Below are 18,403 nucleotides of genomic sequence, written 5' to 3' on the forward strand. Positions count from 1 at the left end.
TTGCTGCTGCTGTTGTGTGCTATCACCATCATATTTTCAGGAAAAATCCCTTTGCCAGGATTTCTTCTCCTGGGAAGCTGTGAAGCCTCAGAGAAGAATGAAAACAATAGTATCTGATTGCTTCTCCCTTGTTTTGCTGCTTTGGAAAGTGGTCTGGAGGTTGTTTATCCAACAGGTGATTGTTCGATTGGTTCCATGTGAATTGTTTTGACTTAATGACCAATCACAGCCGGCTGTGTCAGGACTCTGGAAGCAGTCATGAGTTTCCATGATCATCCTTTGTAACCTTCTGTCTGTGTCCTTTCTCCATTATTTAGTATAGTGAATAGAATAGAAATAGAAATAGAATGGAATGGAATGGAATGGAATGGAATAGAATAGAATAGAATGGAATGGAATGGAATAGAATAGAATAGAATAGAATAGAATAGAATAGAATAGAATAGAATAGAATAGAATAGAATAGAATAGAATAGAATAGAAGCCTTCCAAAAACATGGAGTCAGATTCTAAATTAAGCCAAAGAAACCAAGAGCCACAAATCTACAACAAAAGGAAATAAAAATTCTTAAAGTGGAAGAAGAGACAACAGACTGAGGCCCAGGAGTGAATATTGGATGATGTGTCAAGAGCTCTGTGCACAAAGGCTGAGTGCTGCCTGTGCCATCCTGACTCATCTACTGCTCATTATTCATTTGCACGAACATTCATTCTCCTTGTCCAGTTGTGTTACTAAATAACAATATATTATTGTGTCATGCAATAACAATATATTATTCTGTCATACAATAACAAGTGCAAGTGTACACAGAGCACAAATAACCCCATGTTATAACCACCAAATCTCTGTTTGAATTATTCCTTCTTGAGAATAAAGTCAGGAAGGAAGGGGAAATTCTAAGAGAAAGTATGCTGAGTTCTTTGGTATGTCATTTGTCTAGGAAAATGAGATTTTACACAATTGTTTTTCAACTAGGAAAAAAATAGTGCTAATAGCTTCATTTCTTTATTATTAGCTCTTGTTGCCCTAGAAAGATCATTTAAGTGTTATTTTCTTCTTGGGTGATCATTGTTTGTTTCTACAGTGGAGCTCTCCATTATGATTCTTCCTTTTTTTGTTTCCCTTTTTTTTTTCTTTTTTTGTGACAATCATTAAGAAAAACTGAACTTAATCCAGTGTCTTTCTGCACACAGTGCATGAGCAAGAGCTGATCCCTCCAGGTGCCTCCAGTGTAGGTCTTACCTCACCCAATAAATGAGATGTTTCTCCTTTAAAGCACTGGCCAAAAGAGCTGCATTTTGTCATTAAAAAAGAGAGAGGGAGGGAAAAAGAGAAAGAGAAAAGGAGAGGGAGAAAGGAACATAGGGAGGGAAGAAAGGAGAAGGGAAAGGAAAGGGGAACAGGAAAAGGAAAGGAGAAAAGGAAAGAGGAGAAAGGAAAGAGGAGAAAAGGAAAAGGGAAAAGGAAAGAGGAGAATGGAAAGGAGAAAAGGAAAGAGGAGAAAGGAAAGAGGAGGAAGGAAAAAGGAAAGAGGAGAAAGGAGAGGAGAAAAGGAAAGGAAAAAGAAGAAAACCTTTACTGTGGGGTATAAATTAGCAATGGCACCTGGTGTTGAGAAATGACTGATACTGGAGGAGATCCTGGACAAGAGAAATTCAGAGTTTGATTTTCCCCCTGCTGTCCATGCCCTCACCCTGTGGGACATGTGCTGTGACAGCTCAGAGAGCTGCACTGATGTGGGTTGTGCATCCCCAGTGCCTCTCAGGGTGTGGATTGTGTTTGTGGGATACAACCAGGGAAAATGAAGAGTCAGAATGAGTAAAACAAGGGTTTGAATGAATAAAATAATGGTTTATATGAGCAGTACTCTGGAAGTGGGACTCAGCATCCGACTAAGCATCAGCTCATCTGGAGAGTCAGGAGTTTGCTACAGAGGCTCAAAGTCAGCAACAATTCTGCACAGGGAGCTTCAGCACTGGCCAAAGGAGGGGACAAATGCAAGGGCTTTTAGGGATGTAAATCAGATCCTACCACCTGAACCCCACTCAGACTGTTTTGTTTAGTTTGGCCTCATCACTCCAAAAAGGAACAGCGGAAAAGTGCAACTAGACACCAGCAATATGAAATTCAGTGATCTGTGTGGGTACAGTGTCACCTGGAGCATCTGCAGGGACTGTTGATTTCCCTTCTCAGTAAGAAAAAGGACCTTTTCAAAAGTCTTTTTTTACCTTTTTCAAAAGCACCTTTTCAAAAGTCTCTTGACCTTTTTCAAAGGCTGGTGTCAGCAGCACATTTAGGACCATTTGATTTTCCTGCACTAAATGACCGTGGCAAAGGCCCAAAAAGAAACTGGGTAAAGGGCAGCAACAACATCATGAGGAGTCCATCAGGAAGTTGCCTGTATTGGTCCTTTGGGGATCTTTCTGGATTTCCTGTTTTATTTTAATTCTCTTGTTTCTAAGAAACAGTTCAAAATAAGAATGGAAAAAACCAAGAGCCTCTTGCTTGGAATTGGATGTGCCTTTGAGGAGTGCAGGAGGGTTTGTACAGGAAAAATGCAGTTTTCTCTTGGAATTCCTTGGGATGAAGAGAGTGCTTGCCAGAAATTGAACTCCCCTCTTTACCCCACTATTGCCACATGGAGTTCCCAGAGCCCTGCAGGGTGATGTTGAATTTGGACATTAAATCTCTGCTTTGGTAATTTGTGATTTCTACTTACAGTCTGTGAGAACTGGCACCTTGGGACAACACCAGTTTCAGTTGCAGTGTTTTCATACCTTTTCTGTCTACTGAATTAATATTCTGTGAAAAAAAAACTATTAATAAATACCTTTAAATACTCGTGGTCTGTAGATGTGTTTGTTATTTATTTCTCCTCTTCTGAGTGGGTTGCTCCAGTCATCACAGAGGTGGGATAAGTTGATTTGCCTTGTAAATAATCTGTTCTGTCAGTCTTGTCTTGAACCTGTGAAATGTCTAAGCTGTTCTAAGTCCAGCACAGAGTGTTCATCTCTCTTTTATTTTGGTCTGTACCAGGAAATGCCTACAGAGAATGCCTGGGCAATGGGACATGGGCTTCCAAGATAAACTACTCTCAGTGCGAGCCTATTCTGGATGACAAGGTCTGTATTTTTCCCTTCATTCTTCTCAATGAGATTTCTCAGCATAAATGGATGCAAAACTAAACTTAAGGTTAACGTGCTAATTTGGGACCTCTGAGAGAGATTCCATTTCTGTCTCTGCAACAAAACCTCCCCGTGAATTGAGGCAAATCACTTATCCTCTCTCCATATCCCCTGCTCACATGGTTTTTTTAAAAAGGATGCTTTATCTCACTCTGTCCCTGATGATGTGTGTTTATGCAGATTTTTCCTAGCTTTGTTCAGAGCCTACAGCTGCTACAGTAAATGTTAGCAATAAGAACAATAAGACCTAAAGCCTCTTTGGCACTAAAAAATAAGTTCAACCAGCTGATTCCACCCTATATCTGCCCATTCTGAGGCCTCATCAACAACTGACCTTTACAGATCTCAATGTCATTTCTCCTTAAGCAAATATGTAAAGGGGCAGCAACAGAAAAAATACATAAAAAGTAGACTCAGGACCCAGCTGTCTTTAAGAAATGGAACCAGTCTTGCATGATATAAGAATTATCAGATTTAAATTAGCATATGGGATTAAGTTCCTTCAGAAGGGCTGTGAGGAATTATGCAAAGCCCTTTTCTTTTCAGATGTCTCAGAGACATCATTGACATTCACCCTCACACAGTTTAAGCCTTCAAGCCCTCCATACTCTTCCTCTTCCTCCTGTGTTGAGTGCTGTGGTGGGACACAAATCCACAAAGGCTTTGTGCTGTCTCTGCTAGGAGTGGCTTTTCCCTCAAGGAGCCAAGGTGGAGCCCAGCAGCTCAGGCTGGTTTGTTTTGGAGACTAGATGGAGCTAAAGAATAAAGCAGGGATTTATTAGGAGGCCTCCATGGATGCACCTTGGGCAGCACCAGAGCCCAGCCAGGGCTGCACCCAAGATGAACCAAAATGGCCCCAAAATGCACGAGCGCTGCCGGGGTCTCTCCCTGGGATCAGTTCTGCTCCATTTGCACCTTGCAGTTCATTGTCCCATTCCAGCTTTAGCCCAGGCAGTCCCACCCTGCTTGTTTTTCTCTCTCCAGCCCACGGGGTTTGTGCTCCTGGGCTGAGATTTGGGTCATTTGTCCTTGGTGCCCAGCTGGAGCAGGAATTGTTTTGTCTCCCTGCTGTGTGCACAGAGCTCACCATGCCCTGATGTGAAACTCAGACTATAAAAGCTGAGGCATCATTGGGGATTCATTCAACTCATTGTGTCCTTGTAGTTGTGCCATGCCAGGGACAGAGAGGAGGAAGATGAGACCCCACATTTAGTTCTCAGGGGCTCTCTGTGCTGGTGCTGCACCCCACAGAGCCAGGATGTGCTCTGGCTGTGGTGCAGCATCCATCCTGTAAGGTCCAGTGTGGTCAGTCTGGGTTTTCTCCAGTGAATCACAAATAACAACACACCAGCTGCTGAGGAGGAACCTGTTCCTATCCTCTGGCTAATTTAACCCCTCTCCTTTTCCTAGAGGCTTCTAGGAATTAGGTAAAGTTGTGCCAGTACCTGGCGGCCACCCAGGGGGACACTCAAGGTGTTCTAGCATGGTGGAGAAGCTCCCAAGGCAATTTGGGCCAACATAAGCTGGGACCACCCCAGTGCAGATCCTCATTCCCATTTAAAATGAAAAGCTAACTTGCTGCTGGGCCATTTTTTGGATCAATCAGGTCCCTAAAGCATCTCAGTGCATTGTTGCAGGAGTGCTGGGGCCAGCACAAGCTGGGGCACTGGGAGGGACAGACTGACCATGTCCTGAAAGTGAGCAAGAGAGGGGATGTGGAGCAGCCAGGGCTGATTTGGAGAATGGGGAGCAGAGCTGGGCCAAGATTTGATATCTCTGGTGGGGTTTAGGTGGTACAGGAAACCTGAGCTGGGAGCTGCAGCCACTCAGGAAAAGGCTGCTGCATTTTAAAAACACTCATTATGTGTTTGCATGGCTCCCAACAGTGGCTGTCTGTGCACAGGCAAACACAGAGGGGTTTTATTTGAAAAGGCTGGAGAAGTGTTGTGACTAGAGGACAGGATTATTCCCTTTTCTCTGTTTTTGCTTTTAAAAATTTTGCAGCTATGGTGATAGCTTAAAACTCCTTAAATAGCATGTTTCTTAAACAGATGAAAGTGCAGATGTTCCCCCACCCTTGCTTACAGAGGCTTAAAAACTCATTTATTAGATCTTTAAAGATTTGTGACAAGCTTTGCAAATATTAATATTTGTGAATTTTTTTGAAATCTCTCATAATGCTCAGTGTTACAGATGAATACTTTGTGATCTCAAAAAAAATGACAGAAAAAAGTAACAATCCCCACAGATTTGCTCCATTTTGATTAAAGGTGAGATTCAGGCACACAAGTGGGTCTATTGTTGTTTTCTGAGTTTAGCAGATGCTTAACATCATCTGGGGGGGGTAATGCCCTGTGACTTGTACTTATTTTTAATCCAAAAAAACAACACTGCTTTTAAGCTTGACCACTCACAGGCAGAGTGCTGAAGAATCACATGATTTTAATTCAGTGATTGATAACAGGGGACAGGAACGGGACTTTTCAACATCAATCCCATGCTTTATGACAGAGTTTTGGTAATGTACGAGTAGAAATTTTATGGTTTTTCCAGCTGTGGGTCACTCTTAGGGGCCATCAGTTCGGTAACACCCATTCACTGGGTTTATTAATGCATCCATGCTCTGCTTGTGGTTGGGACCTGTGGCAGCAGCTGCTAAAACTCTGCTCTGGGGAGTGATTTGCTGCTAGACTCCCACTCTGAGATCTAGTTCCTTAAATGTATTTGTGTGGTGTAGTTTAAAATGTCCCTTGGAATGCCTGTGTCCTTCCTGTCCAGAGAAGGGAACGGAGCTGGGGAAGGGTCTGGAGCACCAGGAGGGGCTGAGGGAGCTAGGAAAGGGCTCAGCCTGGAGAGAAGGGGGATCAGAGGGGACCCTGTGGCTCTGCACAGCTCCTGACAGGAGGCGACAGCAGGGGGGATCAGGCTCTGCTCCCAGGGAACAGCGACAGGAGGAGAGGGAACGGCCTCAGGTTGTGTCAGGGGAGGTTTAGACTGGGTATTAGTGAAAATTTCTGCCCTGAAAGGGTTTTCAGACATTGGAACAGCCTGCCAAGGACAGTGGTGGAGTCACTATCCCTGAAAGTATTCAAACTTGTGGGTGTGGCAGCTAGGGACACGTTTAGTGGTGAACAGGATGGTTGGAGTCAATGATCTTAGAGGTCTTTTCCAACCTTAAAAATTCTGATTCAGCCATGGAGGTCCCACCAGGACCAGCTGGGAATCACAGGAGTCCCCAGTGCACCTCAGGGGACACAAGGTGCCTGTGTGTGCACAGCTGCCCCTAACCCTTGCCTTGGGGACACCCAAGTGCTGGTGTCCTCCTGTCAGACTGACCTCACCCTCTCAACAAATAGCTGGCTCTTTCTCCAGGCACAGGAACAAGATATAGAAATAATTTTGGTCCATCTGGCTGTTTGGTGGCACAAATGGAAAGATTCTCCTCAGCCTACAAGCTCCTGTGTTGGAAGGGCCTTCACTGCACACAAATCTCTGCTCTTCTTAGAAGAAAAGTGAGCGTCTCAGGCAGCACAAAAAAACATCTTAGCCTCCAAAAAGAGCTATAAATCAGGGACTTTGGTGTTGTGGTCTGTGGCAGCTGTATGTGCATTTGCTTCTGCTGATGCTTTGAGGTGGCTTCAAGCTGAGTAGCTGAGTTAGCACCACGCTGGGCTCAGGCTAATGTATCCTGCATGGGAGCACGGTCACTTCAGCCACAGCAGCTCCAGCTGGCTCAGGACGGGAAAGCAGTGAGCTCAGAGTCATCTGGCATGACAAAGACGCTTCCCAGTTGCTTCTGAAAGTCTTTGGGGAGGTGTCCTTAAGCTGTGCTGGTGCTGAGATCATCCTGGCACCGGGAGGAGATTGGAAGTGACTGAGTGGCAGTGGCTGTGCGGCCTCCCAGGGAGACGTGAGCTGTAAACGCTGGCAGGACCTGTCAGTGAGTTCTGTTAGAGGAGGCAAGATCCTTGTCAGATGGTCTGAGAGTGCTCTTATTAGCTGGTTATTGATTCAGATCACTCACTGAATTGTTCATGACAGGTTAAGCAGTCCCATTGCAGCTGAAGCAAGGGGAAAAGTGCCCTAGGCAGAATGAGTCTGTCATTAGCCTGGAGGGGAGCCCAGCAGGCCTAAGATGTGCAAAGCCAGTGCAGGTAAAGACATTGTGCTGTCATTCCTCACTTCAGAAGCTCTGGAGACACCTCTGCCAGGCTTTGGAAGCTGTGGAGACACCTCTGCCCTGCCTGGTGTAAAATGATTGTCATGTCTATTGTCATGGAATGGGATTGCAGTGGTGTGACCTGCTGTGGCCAGGGGGTAAAAGCATCCCTAGATTCCCCATCTCTGAATTCCCCATCTCTGGATTCCCCATCCATGGATTCCCCATGTCTGGATTCCCCATGTCTGGATTCCCCATCTCTGGATTCCCCATCCATGGATTCCTGATCCATGGAAGTGTTCCAGATCAGACTGGATCAGGTCAGGGGTTCTGAACAACCTGTTCTAGTAGCTGGCACTCCTGACATGGCAGGAATCATCATTAAGGTCCCTTCTGACCCAAACCTTTCCAGGATTCTATGATCTCCTTCTCTAGCTCATTTCTAATTTCTAGCTCATTTCTAGCAACCCTCCTCCTAACCCTGAATAGAATTTAAATCTTTGTTTTAGTGAAGTGAACCTTCCCTGAAACAGAAGGATATTAGGTAACAGGAGAAGGTTGTTGACATTTTAAATGTATTGGTGTCCAAGAGGGCGAGCCAGAAAAGAGCTGTGCAAGTGTTTGACATGAGCTGAGCTTTGGGGAGCAAACACATGATTTTCTGGGCACGTGCTTTTCAGCCCTGAAGACATTGCCTCCCATTCCAGCAGAGATGCAGATTGCATGTAGGCTGGTGGAAAGTGATCTTGCCACCCTGTCAGTTTAGTTTTCCCTAGGCACCCAGGCAGTTCTTGTTTCTGTGATGTTTGAATTTGCCTTCAGGAAACCTTGTTAGCATCAGAAGCAGAAAATACGAAAGTCGTGCCTGTTTTTCCTTCAGCATCAGTGCATCAAACAGGAGTTTCGTACGTTTATTTTTCCAATTAATTTCCTCATGTTTTGAACCACACCTTCTTAAAACTTGAGTGAAGTTGAAATAGTGTTCAGGAGCCAAAGGAAGGTCAGACTTACAGAGCAGGAACCTCGTGCTGGAAAAACACAAGGTTTGCCATCTTCCAAGAGATTTCTAGCCCTAAATGAGCAATTCTGAAAGCAGCTCTTAGTCAGATGGGTTTGGGATTTGATAGTGGTGCGAGAAGCAGTGGAATCAATGATCCTTTGGGATCCCTTGGGATGTTCTGTGATCCTCTGGCTCTGTCAATTAAGCAGGAGAGTCAATGAGCCCTGCAGTTTGCCAGGGCATTGTTAAATAAAACAGCATTGCACAGGTAGGCACAGCAGGTCAAGTGAGTTTCCTTTCCCTTCAGGTATCTCCTCAACTGAATGATGAATAAAACACACTATGGAATTTGAATTCTGCAGCTTTGTTTTGTTGCTTTTTTTTCTTTTCACCTGCAGGCGATTCAGAAAATGGGCCCGTGGATGGGGAAGTTTATTTTAGGGGATTTTATAAAAGACTTCAAAAATACTCTGCGTGGTTGAGTTGTGTCCAGAAACAGCACATTACTCTGTGAGCTGAAGATGCAGGCAGGTTTCAGCACAAAAATGATTCCAAGAGAGCTCCCTGGCTCTCTGGCAAAGTGCTGGGAGATGCTTATCTTCACAGAACAATGGAACAGATGAGCTACAGCTGCTGGTTGTACTTTCAGCCAAACATTCATTCACTGACAAATTCCTTTCACTGGAGTAAAATGTTAAGGGAAATTGTTAGGGAAAAAAATGAAAAAAAAAAAATCAACCAATTTATTTTTTTAAAATCATACCATTTGTAGGATTTTGCTTTCATGTTTTTATCACCAGAGGAAATGTAGGTGGTTTGGTTTTTAAGAGCCTTGTTCTTCTGAAGGAGGGCAGCATCCCAATGTGGGGAAAGATCTGCTTAACTTGAAAATAAATAAATGTCAAAACTAATAATAAATATATTTTTCAGGGACATTTAGTCTTCCAGTAGCAAACCTCTTTTCAGCCATCTTCAGTATTTATCTAAATAGCGTCATTCTACTTCTCCCTAGCCAGGCAAAGAGGAGATGCCTCTCCTTTCTCCAAAGCCAACTGCAGCCCACCAATAAAGATGTTTCTACAAGGCCAAATTTTGATCACTAAATCCCTAAATTCACTGATTTAGATGGAAGCACTTCTGTACTTAATTTTTTGTTTACAAGATCAAGAACTTGCCAACAATCTCCCCCACGTGCAAGGAAATAGAAACTAATAGAGAAAATTTCACTACATATTTGGGTTGCTGCTAAAAACAACAGGATCCCTGGTTTATCAGAACTGAAGGGACACCAATGGGTTCCAGTTTTTATTCTGCTTTGGTTTGAAGGATAAAGATCACAGCCTGCAAGGAATGTCCCTCAGAGGAAAACCTGCCTGTGTGGGAAGGGCTTGTTATTTATTCTTGCTGACATTTTTGTGTGAAAACCAAGCCATTTGAGTAGGAAAATGGCATAACCTGGCTCATTAAGACTGTTGTTTCCTAAGAAAATAATGTTTAATAATTTCTGAAATTCTGAGATGTGTCTTTAGGATTGTTGCCTAAAATGACAAAGATTTGAATCAAATAAATCTGAGGAAATGGGAAAAAAAATAATAATAAAAAAGGGGAAAGTGGAGACAAGATAATTTGTTTTGCTTATATTTGTAAGAAACTGTGGACAAATCCCAGACTGAAATGACACCAAGCCTGTGTGCCTGGACAATATATTTGCCTTACACAGAGGCATCAGCCCTGGTACTATTATATCATTAAAAAGTTGAGACAAATAAAAGTAATGACTGTTTTCTGAAGTGCTGAACTGTTCCTGGATGGCAGTGCTTAGAGACTGATGCTGATTTAATGCTGTTATCTCTTTACCTCCAGAGGAAGTATGCGCTCCATTACAAGATTGCTCTCATCATAAACTACCTGGGCCACTGTATTTCAGTGGGGGCCCTCATAGTTGCCTTTATGCTTTTCTTGTGCTTGAGGTGAGTAATGTGTTTGCATGTTTCTAACTCAATTTTGTGACACTTTCTGGGTTGTTCCAGCCCTCTTCTGACTCTGTCCAGGTCGTGGATGGTCCTGAAAGTGGTCATGGCTTTTATATTCCTGAGCAGATCTGTGTGGTTTTGCTGACTGATGTGCTGGATGAGCTGCTCCTGAGCGTAGGAGCTGAAGCATGTTTGGGTCAGGGAAAGAACTGAACATGATTTATTGATGCAGCAAAAAAAAATTCAGTGAGCACAGTGTTCTTCATTAGGGGAGACCAAGATCTGAGTGTGTCAAGTTCCAAGTTTTGAGGGCTAGTTTTGTTTTCTCACAAGGCAGAACATGGTAACTGAAACCTGGATCTAAATCAAAGGAGACAGAACGAAATCTTTCTATTTTGCTTTGGGTTAATTTTTGGTCTTTCCTTCATTAAAGGGCTTAGAAGTTTTCTTAATAAAAAGAGGAACATCATTAGTGGAGCTTAATCCCCAGCAGTGCTGATGAAATGATGAATGCAAATCAAGGGGACGGCATAGAAACCCTTCCCTGATCTGGTCCAGGGTGCAGAAGGGAGTTTGGGAAATGGAGATGTCAGAGAAAGCAGAGTTAGGGCTGCAGTTAAGAGAAAGGACAGGAGGAAAGGCAAACTGGTGGAAAACAAATAGACGTGGATCAGTCATCACATGTACGTCCACTGCCCGAATCACAGGATATATTTTCATAGGAGTGGCCGGATGGGTTAATTCTATTTTATCTCTTGGATTCCATGCCTGGCATTTCTGTATAATTTGTGCTGTGTTGTCCAGGAGAGTTCAACCTCAAAACCAGCTCCACTGAGTGCTGTGCAATGATAACCCTTAAGAAAAACCTTCTGTTCTAATAGCAGAGGATAAACTGTGGGTGGAGGACATCCTCCCCCTGGCCAGGAGTACAGCAGCATGATTGGCAGTGATCTCAGTGCAAGAATTACTGTTTTCCTGGAGCAGAGCATCCCCAAAGTCTTTGCTAAGTCTTCTGAGCATCCCTAACAAGGCCTTTTCTAATAACAATAGGTATCTTCTCTCACTCCAGCATCTATAAACAGAATAATCTATGCTAATGGAAACAAAAAAAGCACCTTAAAACATTAAATGGGAACTTTTATGATGCATCAGTTTAAACTTCCATTACGAGCCCTCTACAGTGCATATAAAGCTAATTCCCACAGTGCTTGGAGACCCGAATTAATTTGCACTGAATAAAGAATGCAAATTATTCATTGCAGGAGCTATATTCCCTGCTTTCATGCTCAGCCTTTTATAAATGCTTGAGTAAATAACACAGAAAACAATTCGGTAGGATGATATAAATGTTATCCAGCTTCAAACACAGAGGTGGCTCACCTGCATTCTTCTGAATTGTTCTTCTGTTATTTAAACTTAAGGTTTAAATTCTGCACTCAGCTTCAACATTAGAAACAACAACTGAGTAGCAGCAATTAAGAATTTCCTGTACATGCTATGAATTAAGATAGTCCATCTCTTCAAATTCACATTGCAAAACATGTCCTGTGTGCAGCCAGAGTTAACCAGCATGAGATTCCTTTCAATATATATCAATTTTCTAAAGTTCTAAAGATGTTCCAGGGAAGGCAACCCAAATTCATGTTTCATTACAGATTGTCCCTACCTAAATTTTGGGCTATGGACATCTTTGTCAAATTTACCTCTATAAAGTGCCCCAAGAACAAATCCATTTTGATAATCAATTTCTATTATTTGGGGCTTTTTTTAATGCTCTTTTATTTTGGATGGAAGAAGATATGATGGAATTGGGTGAAAGGAGAGAATTTAGGTAATTCCTGGCCAAAAAAATACAATCTGACAATTCCTCATCTTGACCTAAAGTAGAAATCTGCCAGTTCTTTATTCCTGCCCTACTCCATCCTTCTACCTCGCTCCATGAGTGCCTGCTGAGAGTGAAAATAGAGGAAGATTCAAGGAGGGTGAATCTTCATTGAGGTCCTCAATAGAGGACTCCGCAGGAAGATTCAAGTTTTACATCTGCTCCCAATTTTTGTGCTTCTTCCCCAGTGTTGCAGTGTGAGCCTATTTCGGAGCACACCTGCTCTGTTGGAGCAGAACTGTGGCAAGACTTTGGGATCTTTAACTCTGGGGGTTTTAGGAGCAGGTGAAATATTTGGCTGGCGTGGCAAAAGGTGTTGCTGTTTTGAATCCAATAAAGGATTTTTTCGGCTGGTCAGGAGGGTGTTCTGCTTTTGGAAATGAGCTTCACCATCACTGGTGCTGCCCCAGCCCAGTGGGGCTTAGTCCTCACTTGTGCTGAACTGAGAAAGGGGAACAAACTGGATCTCAACCCCATTTTTCCAAATTTATCCTGTCCCCTTGTACCCAGCTTCATTCTTCCTCCATTCCTTAAGCAACTTCATCCTTTGTTCCCAGCCCACCCTCCGTTTAGCAGATGAGTCCTGCTGCCCTAAACACTGAGCAGTCTCAGTGTTTAAAGGGTCAGGAATCTCAGGTGTAGGGGCAGGTGATGAAATCATCTGCCATTTGCGTCCCCAACACAGCTGGGAGGGGATGAGAGCTCAGCCAGGGCCCCCTTTTCCTGTGAGCACCCATTTCAGCCTTGTTTTCTCCAGTTCTGTCACACCTGAACCTCACAATGACAACCAAGCCAGCAAACATTTCATTTAGCACCTAAATAATAAAAAGTGAAGGAGAGGCCTTGATTGTTGCTGGCACAGTGGCTGAATGCCAGTGAGTCACTGTGGCAGCAAGTCAATATCACTTTCTCAAGGTCTAAACGTTGGTGCTCTTAAAATTGTGAGAGCTGTTCTGTCTGTACCACGCAAAACCAAACAAACTCAGCAACAGAAAGGAATTCAGCAAGAAGGAGAAACAATGGATTTGTGCACAAAGTGTGCTGCAGAAGTGGATTGATCTCCAATACAGGCCTTGGGGAGATTTGCTCAGGGTACTTCACTTGGCATTGTTGAATGGATCTGCACTGCTGGGATTCTCAGTCTGTTTGTTCTCATTAATAGTCAAGGTTTGCTCCCTCCCTCCCTCCACTGACTCAGCCTCATCATCCCACAGAATCACAATCTCACACTGCTGAAGCAGAAATTTTCCATAGGAGAGATTCTGCTATCAGTAATAACAATCAAGCTGAAGAAAAAAAATAATAATAAAAATTCCAAAGTATAAAAATACTTATTTTGAATCACAGTTTTCCTTTGCTGTTGCTGATAATGCAGAAACCCAGATTGCTTTGTCCTGGATTTTCCCTTGTCACTGTGCTGTTAGAGCATCCTCTGAGGTGGAATAAGAGTCCTTTGTAAAACTCCTGCCTTGTTATTGAACAGTGGCAGTGGCCAGCAGTGACCTGAGTGGATTCCATCAGAAGTTTTATTTGTGCAGTGCTTATCAGAAAAGAAGTAAGGGAAGAAAGGTATTTGTTCTGGGAAGAATCCACGTCCCTGCTGAGTTTTGAATCCAATAAAGGACAGTGCTGACAGGAACACAGGCTGGAGATTTAAAATGATATGTCCTTGCTGGATAAAGGCAGCTCTAAAAACAACCAAACCCAAAAACATTGTCATAACATCTTCTGTCACTGCTATGGTGGCAGTGAAAGCAAACTGAGGTTTCGAGGGAAATTCTGCTTTCTTGTAGCCCTTAAATTTAGCTCTTTCTATTTCCCAGTAAAGCATCTGATGTGTTTTTTTTTCTCACAGGCCTGAGGCAGTGTCCCCATTTTTTTTTTATGATTACACACAGATTTCCTAAATCCCACATATTATTTCTTCCCAAAAGACTGCACCTTTTTTTTCTTCAAACAATGTAATCACTTCTTTTTTTATTTTCTTCCCCTCAACCATCTCCTATCTACTTTCCTTTATCCTCTCCTCTTCCAAGCTCCTTTGAATTATCCTGTTACTCTTCAGTCTGCTGCAGGCTTGGCAGGATTGCAGCCCTCTGTTTGTAAGAATGGAAGAGTTTGATGAAATAATTTGTAGAAACCTGTCAGGAGAAATGCAGAGCATCAATAGAGAGCAGGTTTCATAGAGCAGAGTGAAGTGGCACCTCTCAGAACCTGCAGGATATCTCAGTGGAGAGGAGATGTGCACAATTAGTTCTGGTTTGCCTTTAAAAGGATGAGATTTCTGATGTGATTAAAGCAGAGCTGGCTCCACATCTAAAGCACAATCTTTTCTTTTTGTGGAGCAGGAGGAAGGAGCAAGTCCCAGGTGAGGATATCACTGAACAGAGCTCATGTCAGTGCTCCATGTCCCCCCTCACCTCCTGCCTTCCCACCCAGCCCAGCTCAGTCTGTCCATCTGCAACTTCATTCATGATTCAACAAATGCAATTTTAAACTTCCCCATGAATCCTGGGCTGGGCTGGGAGCAGGGTGGGTTTGAACACAGCTCTGGGCCACCCTGTAACAGTCCACAGTGAAAACCACAGAGAAAGGCAGGTATCTCTGCTAAAAATGAAGGGATGGGGCTATTTTGGGGTTAAGGAGGATTTATTGCTCAGATAAACATCAGTCTCAGAGGCTGTGAGATTTTAGAGGAGCAGGCAGTTGGCCATAGCTCCAGAGTAGTCACAAGCTCTTTGTTACAAGGTAATATAGAACTTTCTAACTTAACAATCAGTTGCTGTAGGGTTTATTTTGCTTTTCTAATCTATCACTTTCACTCACTTCTGCTGCACTTTGAATACTTTTGTTCAATAGGCTTCTGTCTCACATGCACATAAATGCTTCTATTATAACTTTTAAACTCAGCTTATTCTATACAACTACACTTTTGCATTATAAACCTTTCACTATATTATTAATACAATTTTTCACTTACTTAAGGCATATTCTTACTTACAACTGTAGAAACATAAGTTTGTCATTTTTCTGCTTAATGTCTATGTGCTGCATTTTTACATCAATCTAAGCTTCTAAGGTTGCAGATCAAACCTTTCAGTGTCTGTGGAAGGTTTTGCTTTTCCAATTCCCACAGGCAAGAATGGAAATTATGGAGCTCTGTAAATGAGAACAAACCCAGTGAGGGGGGCATCTTTAAATACAAAACATCTGAAGTGCCTGTACTGCCTGAATCTCTGTGAAGAGTCTCATCTGATGAACTCAGATGAAGGCCAGGAACACTTTTCCTATTGATTAACCCCAGGCCATTGCCTTTGCTTCCCACTGCCTTTACTCGTTCCCTCTTCATCTCACATGTGCAGGACTTGTTCTTTACACTCATTGTGTAGAGCCTACCCCTCACAAAATAAAACCTGAGACAGCAGGGCCCTCATGAGCTCCTGCAACAATACCAGTAATTAAAAGTGTGCCCAGAGAGCTCTGTTCTTAAAATGTGAAAGGTTTCACAAGCTGCACCTGAAATTGTGGTATTGTAACCTAGCACAATGAAAGCCACTGAGGAGTGTTGTTGCTGCCTATAAATACAACACCATGCGATAAACACTGCAAACTGAAGAGCTGCTTATGATCAAGGACAGTGGCAGTGCAAGGAAAAATGGGTATGGGTGCTCTGCAGACACATTTGTGAGTGGATATGAAAGGATGATTTCCAGCCCATAGAGCAGAGGGGTCCCAGAGCAGTGTGGCAGAGGAAAAAAATTGAGTCAAACCAGAGTATCAGGAATTTATTAAATGCTTTTGCTCAGTTCCTCTCTTGGCCTGAGGTTTGGAGGCCACTTTCTATCCTGTGCTAGAAGTTTGTCACTGCTGGTATGTTTCTGTTGCTGCCAAGATTTTGGCTGTGAGTTTTTGGAGATGGACATGAGCTTGTTTGAATTCTGATTATAGAACTGCTCTTACAAGATCTAGATCTATGTTGGCTGTCAAGCTAAAACTTGTCTGTGTTCTACTTCTGATGATGATGGAATGGTTTTGGGAACAGTGGAGAAAACATTGCAACTTCTCCAACATTTCAGAGAAATGAGGAAAGCAAAGTTGGGTCTTTATAGTTTATATATGAATCATGCTCAGGAGTGCAATTTGATTTAAAAAAAACACATCCTGAGTCATCTCTGGGAAGGAAAATCAGAGAATATGTTTTCAAATTGATGTTTAGAGTTATGAACTGCAGATGCACCTGCAGCTGTGCAAGTGCTAAATGGTTCAATTTCAGTTTTCACTTATGGGATTGCACATGTGGGTCCCTCACTAACTCCACTGTAGTTGTTCAGCACTCAGGAACCTTCTCTTCTGCCTAATTTAAAAGATAATTTAGGTGCTGGAGGGTGTCCAGGAAAGGGAACTGAGCTGGGGAAGGGTCTGGAGCACCAGGGGAGGCTGAGGGAGCTGGGAGATGGGCTCAGCCTGATGAAAAGGGGGATCAGAGGGGACCCTGTGGCTCTGCACAGCTCCTGACAGGAGGGGACAGCCGGGGGGATCAGGCTCTGCTCCCAGGGAACAGGGACAGGAAGAAGGGAAATGGGCTCAAGTTGTGTCAGGGGAGGTTCAGGTTGGATATTGGGGACAGTTTCTTCACTGAAAGAGTGACCTGGCACTGAACAGGCTGCCCAGGGCAGTGGTGGAGTCACCATCCCTGTAAATGCTAAAAAAACTTGTGGATGTGGCACTTGGGGACAGAGCTTAGGGGTGCTGGGTCAGTGGTTGCATTTGATGATCTTGGAGGTCTTTTCCAACCTGACCAATTCCATGGTTCTGTGAATTCTGCTGCTTCATATTGTTCTGTCGGCTAAAGCGTGAGAGAGGGGAAAGGCAGACATTTCTGTCACCCCTAAATGGGCCATGGGCACCCCTGGTAATTCTGGGGTGCCTCTGCCTGTTATGGGAGCAGCAGCTTTCCCTGGGGATGAGCCCAGGCTGAGCCACTGGATACGATTCCTAATGTCCAGTGAGCACCATGAGAATGAGGAATTTAGCACAGGAATGATTATCTGGAAGTTTTCCAATCTTTCCTGAATTCCTGGCCAAATGCTCCGAAATAATTAAATATTTCACACCACGTCTTGGTATAAATGAGGCCAAGGAGAGTGTGAACAGCAGCATCAGCAAGTTGAGTCTTTCCTCCTTGGTTTATCACCCCAGTATCTGCAAATGTGGATAATGTAATAAACTTTGCTAATTGTGTAACTGTATTAAAAGTTAAAAAAAAAACAAAAACAAAAAACAAAAAACATAACCTTTGAATTCTCTAGATGGTCATTTAAATTAATTTGGTTTCAGATTTTTTTTATTTTTTTTATAATCCCATGAGGGGATTATGAATGAGGACATGCTGTGCACTGTATTTCCCAAACAGCAGCTGTAAGCCAGATCAGCCACTCTGAGCTCTCCCTCTCTGGGTTCTGAAGTCCTGTCTCTGATTTGTGCAATTCCACTGCAGTGGTCACTCTCCATGGAAAACATTCACCTTTCCACAGTGTGGACCGATAACTACAACCTGTGCCAGAAAACCTGAGCTGCAAGGTGCTTTCTGCTCAAAAAAGACACTTTGCAGCCCTGTTATCTCTTTGTTCAAAAATTACTGGCATCTGACCACCATTGAGCAGAGCAAATTAGAGCAGAGTCCTACATTTTTTTCTTCAGCCACAAACCCATGCTGCACTAAATAAAGCCATCTGTATTTTAATAATTCTTGTGAAAATTGGGAATTCTCTCCAGTGGATGACGTGATGGCACAGTCAAGGTTGAAGTTGTGTTTGTGGAGTTTGCAGGGGCTGGGTTTCACTTCTCCCTTATTTAAGCAGTGAGCACAGCCAGTCTGGGACTGCCCTGCCTGTTGTGTGTTGTGTTGGCTGCATCCTTCCCACCCCTGGAACATCAGTGCTGGAAGCCCTTGCGTCCAAAGCAGGCAGGATGCCCCACATCCTGTGATTGAAAACTACCTTGAAGGCAGGAGAGCGAGGCTTTGGAAAAGACAAACACACAGATGCTTCCACAGTGGGTTTATTTTTAGGCTGGAAGCTGCTGCTTCTCTTCTTCACCTGAGCATTTCACTCCTGCCCTCCTGATAAAGCTGTCCCCTCCTTCCAGGCTTCCATTCCTCCCTTGCTTTTCCCGTGGGGATATTTCCATTCCCCCAGGCCACT

The 18,403-nt window shown here is 43.4% G+C and overlaps 1 protein-coding gene across 2 annotated transcripts in view; it reads left to right on the forward strand.

Moving 5' to 3' along the window:
* The window catches only part of CRHR2 (corticotropin releasing hormone receptor 2), a 150,774-nt gene that overhangs the window by 81,096 nt on the left and 51,275 nt on the right, over positions 1 to 18,403 (forward strand). For both annotated transcript variants that reach the window (XM_058035908.1, XM_058035916.1), the window contains 2 exons: positions 3,038 to 3,123; positions 10,209 to 10,315. In XM_058035908.1, the coding sequence (XP_057891891.1) occupies positions 3,038 to 3,123; positions 10,209 to 10,315 (193 nt within the window). The remainder of the gene's footprint in view (positions 1 to 3,037; positions 3,124 to 10,208; positions 10,316 to 18,403) is intronic.

Source organism: Melospiza georgiana, chromosome 1 (assembly GCF_028018845.1).
Source record: "Melospiza georgiana isolate bMelGeo1 chromosome 1, bMelGeo1.pri, whole genome shotgun sequence".
NCBI classification, from domain to species: Eukaryota; Metazoa; Chordata; class Aves; order Passeriformes; family Passerellidae; genus Melospiza; species Melospiza georgiana.